Source organism: Pangasianodon hypophthalmus, chromosome 16 (genome assembly GCF_027358585.1).
Source record: "Pangasianodon hypophthalmus isolate fPanHyp1 chromosome 16, fPanHyp1.pri, whole genome shotgun sequence".
NCBI lineage: Eukaryota > Metazoa > Chordata > Actinopteri > Siluriformes > Pangasiidae > Pangasianodon > Pangasianodon hypophthalmus.
The window spans coordinates 4228089-4240809 of record NC_069725.1 but is presented as its reverse complement, the minus strand read 5'-3'; the positions used below and the strand labels follow the sequence as shown (position 1 = coordinate 4240809).

Sequence of the window (12721 nt, the reverse complement as noted above, 5' to 3'; positions counted from 1 at the left end):
ACATTCCCTAACATACCAAAAAGAGGAGGACAGGTACTTTTTTTTCCAGTTTAAGCACTGCATTTGATTGTTACTCATGTAAGGAGATGCACATTGTATCATCATGGAAAGAGAGATACCATGCATATCAAATCACAAACCTGTGTTTATCCTCAGTAAAAGATTATAATGCAAGTTAGAGAATATACTTTCAAACACCTCTACAGTATAATATATAACATATAATATCACGTTGGTTATTTATAGTAAACCAGATGAGTTTACAGGAATGGAAGAAAGCAAAAAAAGCCATGATCCTGTGTGTCTTTTTATGAGCTTTTAATGAAGGCTCAGCTATTTTTGTTATGCAGGTCTTTTGTGGAAATCCATGCACATTTAATGACTGGGGATCTTAAAGATGTGATTAAACCAGGCTGCTAGAGATTGTGCCTAACCGATTCACTAGGGTCACTGGAGTAACTGATTGCATGCATCCGTGTCCCACTGTAAGACCAAGCAGAGTTTCCAGTGTTCCTCTCTGTCAGTCACATTTCATAAAGCAATCCGTCTTCGGACACCAGCGCCACTTGGCATCGCACTTTCTCCCAGCTTCATCTTCATCACAATCACATGGGTTTGATTTCCTCCATCTGTTCAAAAGCCATTTCTGTTTTCTCTCATGTCCATCACGATTCCTGACTCCATTTCGTTCCTTTCTCTCTCATCATCTCGTCAGCTGCAATCACCGGCGTGTCTGTAATTCTGCAAAAATAAACATGCTATCCAGCTTTAATTAGTCTAATCCTGATGAAAAACAAACTTCTAGATATGGATTCATGGCTCACATGCATGACTCAGTAAATAATCTGTTTTCTCTCTCATTATCTGCAGTTGTTGTCTTATACGTGCAAGGAATTGGGACAAAAGAATGGAGAGAGGTGAGTCTACGCAGATATGACATTGCTGGCTGAAATGATGGATCTGACAGCGAGATGTCTGGGGTGTAATGACCGTTACCTTCTAATTAAACAAACAGAAAAAGATACAGTCTTCAAAATAAAGAAGACAAACATTTGTAACTGTTTTATTAACTGTTTTAAAATCAGAAATTGGCATGCAGTCCATAACCACAGTCACAGAAAAACATCTTGAACTGTACAGATTTGGTGAGTCTGTGCTCTCTGTAGCCTCAGAGTCCTGTACTTGGCCGACTTGTGTGGAACCCGATGTGATCTTCTGCTGTTGTAGCCCATCTGCCTCAAGGTTTGCGGCATCTTGTGCATTCTGAGATGCTTTTCTGCTCATCACAGTTGTAAAGAGTGGCTACCATAGCCTTCCTACCAGCTCAGACCAGTCTGGCCATTCATTCTCCTCTGATCGCTTTCATCAACAGGGTGTTTCTGCCAACAGAACTGCAGCTCTCTGGTTGTTTTTTGCTTTTCGCACCATTCTATTGTGCGTAAAAATCCCAGGAGACAACAGTTTCTGAAATACTCAAACCAGCCCATCTGGTGAAGAGATCGCATTTTCCCCATTCTGAGGTTTGATGTGAACATTAACTGAAACTCTTGACCTGCGTGATTTTATGCATTGCATTGCAGCGACATGATTGGCAGATTGGATAATTGCATAAACGAGCAGGTGTAAAGATGTTCCTATTAAAGTGGCTGGTAAGTGTATATAATCCCCTTTTTACAGTGTGATCCTCAACAAGAGAGATTTCTATTTCTCTCCATGAAATTAGTGAATATCAGTTTGTCAGTGTGGACCATTTTTATGTGTCAACAAACTTCCACGTAAATTTATCGGATAAAACACAAAGTTTATTTCTCGCGCTGCTGTTTGGTAAATAGTTTTTATTAGCTCTTGCTGTTAGTGATGTTCAGAATGGTAAATTAGATACTTTTTTGAGATTTTTGTCTCTGATAGTTCACTCTTGAGCTAACCAGAGGGTATGTAGCTATTTGTTTTATAGATCTGGTAGGGAAGACAGAGTAAACAGTGTTTTCTTGTTTTCTGACTGATCTGGTACACACAGTGCAAAGTCTATAATGATTGGCTTAAAGGGTGATCAAATTAATTGCTGTAAGTATTTTGCTAAAAAGTAGTAGAACTACCCCAAATCGAAACCTTATTTATTAATTACGGCCTTTGTTACACTCCATGGTTTTGATAGATTTAACTTTACTGCAAATTGCAATATGCTGAATTTTAGAATTGCAACATAAACGAATAACATAAGAACAGTTGTGGGGAAGTCCAGTGTATAAAAGTTGTCCAAAATAATATTTAAGAAAAGAGTGTAAGATAAATTCTTCTGAACTGAGGTACAGTGATGAAAAGGCTACAGTGCAGTACATAATTGGTGTTTTCATAAGATTCCTGAACATGTCCAAAACATCTGTTTATAATTTATATACCTTCGAAACAATTATTCAGGTGCATATGAACCTGACACATTTAATTAGTAGACACACTTAATTAGACACACTTATTACAACTTATTGGAATTATATGTTTCTTTCCCCCGCTTCATCTTCTTCTTCTTCCACATTGGAAGCTTCATACACACTTTGTGAAATTTGGTAAAGTGTTAGAGGACAGTTTCAGCTACTGCACCTTCACAGCAATTTGGTGTACATGACTCAAGCTCTCTAGCACCACCTAGCACTGTAGGCTCAATAAATCTGCAACGCAATGTCATAGAAATTCCAATTTCCTCTGATGGGATTTGCTGCCATTTTGAATTTTTTTGAACCACTCAACATCATATCAAGATTCTTGTTTCTCTTGATTCCCTGGTAGGTGCAGAGTCTTCTTGATATAAAGAATTTGTGATTTGTCAAACAGGAAGTCAACCATTTAGAATTTTAAGAAAAGTTCTCGTACAAATTCTCATAATTCTTGTCTAATAACTATGGAATTTGGAAGACAGCATTGTGAGACCAACCAAACAAAACGTATTTCTCAGATTTTTGGTATGCTTGAAGGTTCGTCCATAACACAAACGAATTCAACGGCAAAGTCACCAAACAAAAAGTGAGGTCGTGCCTTTTCAGGTGAGTAAATGACCTTGTCATAAGGGACTCCTCTAGGGACGCTATAATTCAAAAAAGAGTAAAACTGCTCAAAACTTTTGAACCACTCAGCATTCAATCATGAGTCTTCTTTCTCTTGATTCCCTGTAAGGTGCTGAGATTTCATTATGTAAAGAATTTATGATTTGCCAAACTAGAAGTTGGCCATTTTGAAATTTATTTAAAAAAGTTATTTATTTATTTTTTTTTGCTTTTTCTCCTACAAATTTTGTCTAATCATCATAAAATGTGGATCACAGCATCATGAGACCAGTCTTTGTTATTACCAGTTTTGTTATGCAGGACATTTTGTCCATAACCTGGAAACGAATTTGATGGCTAATTCACCAGACAGGAAATGAAGGCATTTCTCACCAAAGCTTTTATGTGTTGACACCAAATTACTCACATATATTTACCAACATGGCCTAAAGTTAGCAAACAAGATTTGAGTTCATCTGGAATTTGGGAGGGCTACTGAAAACAGGAAGTGAGGCAATATCTCAGCAACGGCTTGACACTTTGCTTTCAAATTTAGTATATCTTCTTGAGAACAAGTGCTGGTCCCAATGGCTTCTGTTCTTCTTCCATTGCTAAGGGATGGGGCCAACATGTGTTTGGCCCCCTTAATCACTGCTTCCAGCTATATTGATTACATATTATTGTAGCTGAGTTAGTTTTGCAAACAACACTATGAAACAGTCTGGAATGAGTGAGTAAAGCTTATGAAATTTGCACAACTATCAAGTCATATCACAACCAAACAAGTTTCCCCATCTACCCTTCTGTTTCCAAAGGGTTAAAATCAAAGATGGGAACCACTCGAGATTAGAGTTTGTTGGCACAAAGTGTGGTTGAAAGCAAATTTTCTGAATGTGTTTATGATAGAGGCGCCTTTTCAAAGAAACTTACTTTTTATGTATTTTAGAATGTGAATTCATTATGCAAGGTTCATTCAGCATTCAGTCATAAATACATTTGTGAAAGTCTTTCCCCTGACTGAAGAGTCCTCTAAAGCAGAATAGAGCTGATGGGGCACAGTGGATTTGGGCTGATGGGGTGTGGGTTTAAATCTCTTTATTTTGAGTAAAGCAGTTGTACTCAGTTTTACCTCTGAGAAACGGGCTTAACTCAGAGTCATGCACTTTTCTTCCACACTGCTTCAGGAACGTGACGAACCCTACACACTACCTTACAGGCATGTAAAGATGATAAATTGGGTTTTGGCTTGCAATCATGGGGAAAACGAGGTACCTTTTTAAAAATAGTTAAGTGTTGAATTGATGGTTTGGACATTATTAAATGGTTTGGTAAAAGTCAGTGATTGGAGCAATGGATTATGCTATTAAAAAAACAGCCATTCTGTCAGTACTCTTCCTGTCATTATAATGGCTGTCTAGAGAAGATTTCAGGATTCGCCTCGGTCTCCTGCTTAATTCTTTTTCTTGCTGACTCCCTCGTTTCAACCCAGATTGCTGGCTCGTCTGAGTCTGTTAAATAAAATATAATTTTTCTTTCACTGAATGCAGAGTTGCACCTGAATACGCTTGCACATCCTTCCCAATTTCACACCCTCCTTTTAAAATCGGACGCTTGTCCTGAAAAGGCAGACTCAGAGAGGGAACAGGGAGGAAAAAAAAGAAAGCAAGACTGTCTTCAGGGATTTGAAGCTACAGCCAGCATGTCTGTCAGTGCACTCCAGAGAGATTTTCCAGCAGGAATCATGAAGTATTCATACTATGCACCTTTCCACACAACACCAGCACATCCATTGCAGGGAGTTGCAGGCATTTGGCAGACGGAATACATACCAACACCAAATCTGTGCACATATCCCTAAGCAGCAATTCTGAAATTTATTGCATTTTAATTACGATGTAGTAGAAAAGCTAGTACAGACCAGAATGCAGTTTTTTTTTTCTACTTGCATCAGCACTAGTATCAGCACCAGTGCTTTAATTTGACTTGTGGCGAAGATTAGAAGGCCATAGGTGTCACTGATCCCCAGACCTCTTTCAAAAAGCTGGTAATAGATAGAGTGGATAGCGAAGTAATAGGTGGGATTACGTGTGTTAAGTGTGGAGACGAGGATGTGGGTGGTGTGAAGAATCAATAGCTTGTTGCTGTGGGTTATCAGAGGAAAGCAGCGAGGATCTGCTGGACGTGTGATGGCAGCCAGCTGCCACACCAGCACCGGATCACACTGCGAGAGTCTATTCAGCTTCCTGTCTCACGCTGAGCACAATCTGCTGTTTGGATATGCTGGCTCCAACAAGAAAGGCCATTAACTCAGTACTCTCATGCAGAAGTGGGCGATCTGACAAAAATATTATCATCATCATCATACTTAAAGTTGTTTTTACGATACGTGATATCGTGATGTAAAATTTAAAACCGGACAGTTTTATAACTAACGATGTAGATGATAATATAATAATATCAGATCAACAATTACAATGTTTTACTCCCCTTGAAGAGACTGAACTAATTTCACTAATTTCATCATCAAAATCATCAACCTGTGTACTAGATCCTTTACCTACTTGTTTCTTCAAACAGATAATTCCTGAAACAATTAAACCTCTTTTAAAGATAATCAATTCTCCCCTTAGCATTGGCTATGTACCTAAATCTTTTAAACTAGCAGTTATCAAGCCCCTGATTAAAAAATCTGACATTGACCCCTGTCAGCTGTCTAACTACAGATCAATATCAAACCACCCCTTTATCTCCAAGGTCCTAGAAAAGGTTGTAGCACAGCAGCTATGCTCATACTTACATAGGAATAACATTCATGAAATGTATCAGTCAGGATTTAGGCCTCATCATAGCACAGAGACAGCCCTGGTAAAAGTTGTAAATGACTTGCTACTGGCCTCTGATCAGGGTTGTGTCTCCTTGCTTGTGCTGCTTGACCTTAGTGCAGCTTTTGATACCATTGATCATGCGATTCTCCTCGATAGACTGGAAAATGCAGTAGGCATAAAGAGAACATCCCTTTGCTGGCTCAGGTATTATTTGACTGATCGTTATCACGTTATCGTACTAAGATAAAGTTTGGTGTCCCGCAAGGCTCTGTTTTAGGCCCACTGCTCTTTTCTTTATATATGCTACCTCTGGGCAAAATTATCCGTAAACATGATATTAGCTTCCACTGTTACGCTGATGACACACAGTTGTATGTTTCAGCAAAGCCAAATGACAGACACCAGCTTAATAAAGTTGAGGAATGTGTAAGAGACATTAGAAACTGGATGTTTATTAACTTTCTCTTACTTAATTCTGACATGACAGAAGTACTTGTACTAGGACCACATGCAGTTAGAAGTAAGCTTTCTGATTACATAATAACTCTGGATGGCCTTTCTGTTTCATCATCTGCAGCAGTAAAAGACCTTGGTGTGATTATCGACTCTAGTCTTTCTTTTGAAGCTCATGTAGATAATATCACTAGGATCGCTTTCTCAGAAATATTGCTAAAATAAGAAATATATTGTCACTACATGATGCAGAAAAATTAGTTAATGCTTTTGTTACCTCTAGGTTGGATTATTGTAATGCCTTACTGTCTGGTTGTTCCAGCAGATGCATAAACAAGCTCCAGTTAGTCCAGAATGCAGCAGCGAGAGTCCTTACTAGAATCAGAAGATATGACCACATCACCCCTATCTTATCCACACTGCATTGGCTCCCAATCAAATTTCGTATTGATTATAAAATACTACTGTTGACCTATAAAGCACTAAATGGTCTCGTGCCACAGTACCTGAGCGAACTTTCGGTCTTTTATGATCCGCCACGCCTACTTAGATCAAAAGGTGCAGGCTATTTCTTGGTACCTCGAATAGTGCGTGCTACAGCTGGGGGTAGGGCTTTCTCTTACAAAGCCCCACAGTTATGGAACAGCCTTCCACTTAGTGTTCGGGGCTCAGACACAGTCTCAGTGTTTAAGTCTAGGCTGAAAACATATTTGTTTAGTCAAGCCTTTTGTGATAATTTTTTCTTAGGTACAGGGGCAGGTCTGGAGGGTTTCATAGGCATAGAGTGTTGTGGTGAACTGGGATGTTTGGATGCTGTTGCCCCCCCCACTCTCACACGTTCACTCAGGTTTGTTGGCGGTGGAGTGGCTGGCTGCCTTATGTCCCAGGGCACCCTCATGTCTGTGTTAGCTTCTGGCTCTCCCTTTTAGTTATGCTGTCATAGCTAGTCTTGCCGGAGTCCCTGCTTGCACTCTGCACGCAAAGTACATTGTCCTTAACCATTAGAGGACAAAAGCTTACCTAACAATCTCTCCCTCTCTCTCCATCTGTCTCTCTCCCTCACTCTCTGTCGAGATACACATGCTACTTCTGAGATGCCAGTGATCCTGACCCCTACTGCTCCCCGGACCTGCCTGACCCATCCTGATGTCCTACTTCTGGTTGGAGTTCTCATCGGTTGAGTTCACTCGCTGCTGCTGGGGGTGGCCCCATATGGACGGCCTGAAGAACCATTTGGATTGCTGGGGATGGTGCCACCTGGGGGCTGTGGAGATGGCTTGGGGATCACATGTGGGGAGCTGTACTGTAATGGCTTGGGACTGCGATTGCTGTAGTGGCTTTGGGGCTGCAGTTGCCACGAGCACCTTCGTATTCAGGACTCCATCAGTGGACAGTGGATAGATTTTAACCAACCGGACTTCTTGCAAAAACTGTGATGAATTTATTGGTTGCACAATTGCACTATTTGTCCATATAGTACACAATAATAGAAGAGAATGATTTATAATTGCACTATCCGTTGCACCCAGATGAGGATGCGTTCCCTTTTGAGCATGGTTCCTCTCAAGGTTTCTTCCTCATATTGTCTCAGGGAGTTTTTCCTTGCCGCCGTTGCCTCTGGCTTGCTTATTAGGGATAAATTCACATATTTACAATTTATTTTTTTGTGAATCCATTTATTTCTGTAAAGCTGCTTTGTGACAATGTCCATTGTTAAAAGCTCTGTACAAATAAAATTTAATTGAATTGAATATGTGTCAGGATTTGTAGGTTTGCTAAGTGATATGTTTGTTTAACAGCCACAAAAAAGTATTTAACATCAAAAAGGAGAAAAAAAATCAATTTTATCATTTTACAATTTAAAATTTTCTATCTATTTTTTTATCTATTCAGCTGACACTGACGATACCAATATGATCTCAAACAAAGTGTATTGTGACATTATTTATCACAATTGATATTATATTGCCATATTGCCCAGTCCTACAGCAATTGACTCAAAGCTCTAACTTGATCTAACTTGATTTGTGAAAGCAATCTGTCTAGTCACAATTTAAAAAAAAAAACTCAGTTTACGTACCACTGCATGATGGTTGCTTTATTTACTTGTTTCAGTTACATTTTCTTTTACAGTTAGTGGTGCAAAAATCTGTGACCACTATCGAGAACTTAACACCTTTGAATTATTATAATTATTCATATTATTTAATTATAATATATTACAAGGTACTGACAATTGTGTCATGTTATCAGTGTTTTTACTGTATAGGTAATTTGTATTTTTTTAATATTAAGCCATACACCAATCACCCATAACATTAAAACTGCTGACAGGTGACGTGATTAACGTTGATTATCTCACTACAATGGCACCTGTCAATGGGCACGTGAGCATCAGAACTGGACCATGGAGCAGTGGAAGAAGGTGGCCTGGTCTGATTTATCACATTTTCTTTTACATCATGTGGACAGCTGGGTGCGTGTGTGTTGCTTACTTGGGGAAGAGATGGCACCAGGATGCACTATGGGAAGAAGGCAAGCTGGCAAAAACAGTGTGATGCTCTGGGTAATGTTCTGCTGGGAAAATTTGGGTCTTGGCATTCATGTGGATGTTACTTTGACACGTACCACCTACATAAACATTGTTGCAGACCAAGTACACCCCTTCATGGCAGCAGTATTCCCTAATGGCAGTGGCCTCGTTCACCAGGATAATTCACCCTGCCACACTGCAATTATTGTTCAGGAATAGTTTGAGGAACATTACAAAGAGTTCAAGGTGTTGACTTGGCCTCCAAATTCCCCAGATCTCAATCCGATCAAGCATCTGTATGATGTGCTGGACAAACAAGCCCGATCCATGGAGGCCTCACCTTGCAACTTACAGGAGTTAAAGGATCTGCTGCTAATGTCTTGTTGGCAGATACCACAGCACACCTTCAGAGGTCTTGTGGAGTCCATGCCTTGACGGGTCAGAGCTGCTCTGGCTGCAGCAAAAGGGGGACCAACACAATATTAGGCAGGTGGTTTCAATGTTACGGCTGATCGGTGTAAATCTTTGATCCTTAATAAGGTCAGAGCAGGTATTACTTTTAATAATGTATTATTTTATATTTTAAGCAATATATCTGATATATATTCATTCATAATGTTAACTCATTTATGCCAAAGAGATATAGAAATCAGATTAAAGTTGACAAGATAATGTTGGTATCTGTGATAGAACGAGCTGACAGGTCACCCGTCCTTAACCCTTAATCGAGCTCCACTGAGAGGGATCAGCTCGTAATGCAGCTCGAGAGGGAGTACAGTTGTCACAACACACAATCCTTTTTTTTTACTTAATTAATACTGATAGCAAATGTAGTATCACAATATTCGATCCTAAAACAATTTAAAAAGCCCTTAGGCATTCAACATACTGTGTTTAAAAGAAACTCAATGATGTAATGATAATGTATCCAGAGTTTGTAGCATCTTGCTGTATCGTCGTTAACCTTTTTTTTTTTTTTTTTTTTTTTTTTTTTTTTTTTTTTTTTTTGAAAGTTTGGCAGGACCGAAGTGATTGAAAACACTCTGAACCCAGACTTTGTGAGGAAGTTTGTTTTGGATTACTTCTTTGAGGAGAAGCAGAACCTCCGATTTGATGTGTAAGTTGACAATATTTTCATTTGATTTTATTATTTTGTAATAACAGTGGTACACAGTAAATCCCAGCATTAAACAAACACCTGCAGTGTTTCTCTGAACTAATACAAATTAATTCAATACTGTTAGAGTTTAATGAACATTGTGAGAATCAGTTACTAACACTACACGCTGCAAAACATGACATCTTGGCAAGGGAAATATCTTGAATATAGTCAAAACGATCGAGTATTTCCTGTTGTAAGAGTACAATAATCCAAATATAAGATTGTTAAACCTATTTCTAGACATTATTAATTTCTCATTTCAAGCTTTAGATTTCCTTATTCTCTTGGCAAATAAGTTTGCTTCTTTCTAGAAATAAATGCTTAAAATTAGCAAAATTATCTGCCAAAAAACAAGACTATATCAAGCCTGAGTAAAAAATGTCTAGAAATAGGTTTAATAATCTGATATTTGGATAATGGACAATACTAGATAAATTTATTAATTAAAATATTTTCACTTGCTAAGACGTCATTTTTGCAGTGCAAGTGTTTTCTGTAAATTGCAAATGCATGTTTGTTAACTCTGTCAGACCTAAAAATATCAGTCAGGATAGGAATGAGTGTGATTTTCATCTGTCATCAAACTTCCATTTGCAGCAAAACATTTTGGCATTAGATCTCTAATTTTTTATAACAGATGGATGATGTAATGTGGATATTGCAATCAATTACACCATAACTTAATTTACTGAGATATCACAGGTATCAGCAACCAACTTAATAACTGTTGTTAAATACATTTCAGCTGAATGTTAAAATATATATGAATTAGCTGAATGCGTATTATATATGTGATATATAAAATATTAAAATATAGCCTGCATAACAACTGAATTCTCCACACACATACACACACACATTATTAAATTAAAATAAAAATTTAGAGTTAAAATTCATGTATGTTGAAAAAGTAAATTCATATATGTCATATTATTTTAATGACATATATGAAAAAATGACATATGTCATATTATTTTAATGATATATGAATTTACACAATTTAATATCTTTTGGCTCTGGAGGTTGCAATTAGGAGTTCACAGATAATCATATGTTAGTATGCATTGTATAAAAGTGATATTTCAAAACCAAGTGTTTTGTGAATATGGGGAATACCTCAGATAATGTCAATAATTGTAAAACTAAAAGAATGTAGAAGCAGAAAGTCTATAACTTAGGTCTGAAAGGGTTAACGTAATTGCTTTTTCCTCACTTTTTCTCCAGAAACAGCACCTGTCGTATAGAATATAACACTTGCTGTCCTCTGCGTTATGGACCAAATGTGTTTTTGTTGTTATTTTATTGTTTGCTTCTATTCTGTAGTGCTATGATATGTGTGGATCTCAATGTATTTCTATACAGATTTAATATTATTGGGTTTTTTTTTTTTTGTGTGATCAAATGTCATATTTTTATTGTTACAGATATAATGTGGACTCCAGAAGTTCAAACATTTCAAAGCATGTAAGCATGTCTACTCTATACAAAATAATTATAGCATAATGCTGAAATATATCACATCGCTCAACATTTATGGTGTTATTACTCTGATTTCCTGCTATTCTGGATGTGTGGATAACAGAAAGTAAGTCATGTAAATGTTCTATCATAGTTTCATTCTCATTTTGCATATTATCGTAATTTTTGCCCTTCTCATTCAAATCAGCCTGTTTTCTCAACGCCAGACAAACACGTCTCCTGTTGCACTTTGTCATAAGCTAAGCCGAAGCAAGAACATAAAACAGTCCGTGTTTCAGAGACAATTTTTGTTTTGTCTCATCATTTGCTTCTTGTGCCGTATCTGTCATCGACTCATCAAATCCATTGCTTTTAGGTTGCGTCAGTTAGGCATCATCTGTGTTTTAATTCTGTGAGGTGAGTGCTTGTATGAGAATGCTGATATCGTCTAGACAGCACTGCTACTGTGTATTCTCAGTGACCCACATTACTGTGTAACTGATGAGTGCGTGTCTCTCCCAGTCCTTCCTGGGCCAGACTTTCTGCACTCTGGGAGAAATCATTGGCTCGTCTGGAGCTCGTCTGGAGAGAGCGCTGTCGTAAGTTTCCTCCGGTTTTATTCTGGAGCTCAGCTATAATATTTTTAGACACTAGGAACACATGCTGATATCCTATTCATGCCATAGATTTGAGTCAGAAGATAGAAATAAGATGTGCTTTCATTGCTTGATTTTCGTATCAGAATACCAGTAATATGGTTTTATTATTGTCAGGATGACGGATTAATAAATGTTTTTTTGTTTAACCAATTTAAACAATTTTTCACCAAAATGTAGCTGATAAGACAAGACACATTTTGTGTCCAAAATTTGCACTGGAGCTACAAGTCTAATATCAACCTAACCTCAAAGTACTAGTCTTGCCCAAACACTTTTTTCATTAATACATGGCCAAATATTCCTACATCTTGCTTTGACTGTCATCTTTATGCTACAAATCACTTGTGTAAGATAATAGGGATAGTCCGTATTTAAAAAATGAAGATCATTCGCATAACATTGAGTTCTCTGGTATAATCATCACGTGTTGTCTTGCATGGAATTATAGCAATTGTGCTTAGTGAAAAAAATGTTTCTGGTTGTCCAAGATGGCCACCTGCATAATGTTAAAGTATTTGGTTATACAGTGTTTGGTGATTCATTAAAAGCAGTAAATCACACTGTGACTTAGACCACATTAGCATATTTGTGTC

The 12721-nt window shown here is 37.8% G+C and overlaps 1 protein-coding gene across 2 annotated transcripts in view; it reads left to right on the top strand.

Moving 5' to 3' along the window:
* The window catches only part of cpne9 (copine family member IX), a 54740-nt gene that overhangs the window by 10776 nt on the left and 31243 nt on the right, over positions 1 to 12721 (top strand). Inside the window, exons 3-6 of one of the 2 annotated variants that reach the window (XM_026945099.3) lie at positions 871 to 917; positions 9863 to 9966; positions 11436 to 11475; positions 11992 to 12068. In XM_026945099.3, the coding sequence (XP_026800900.2) occupies positions 871 to 917; positions 9863 to 9966; positions 11436 to 11475; positions 11992 to 12068 (268 nt within the window). Of the gene's footprint in view, positions 1 to 870; positions 918 to 9862; positions 9967 to 11435; positions 11476 to 11519; positions 11887 to 11991; positions 12069 to 12721 lie in introns of those variants that run through there. The other variant, XM_053240460.1, reaches the window with a different exon arrangement.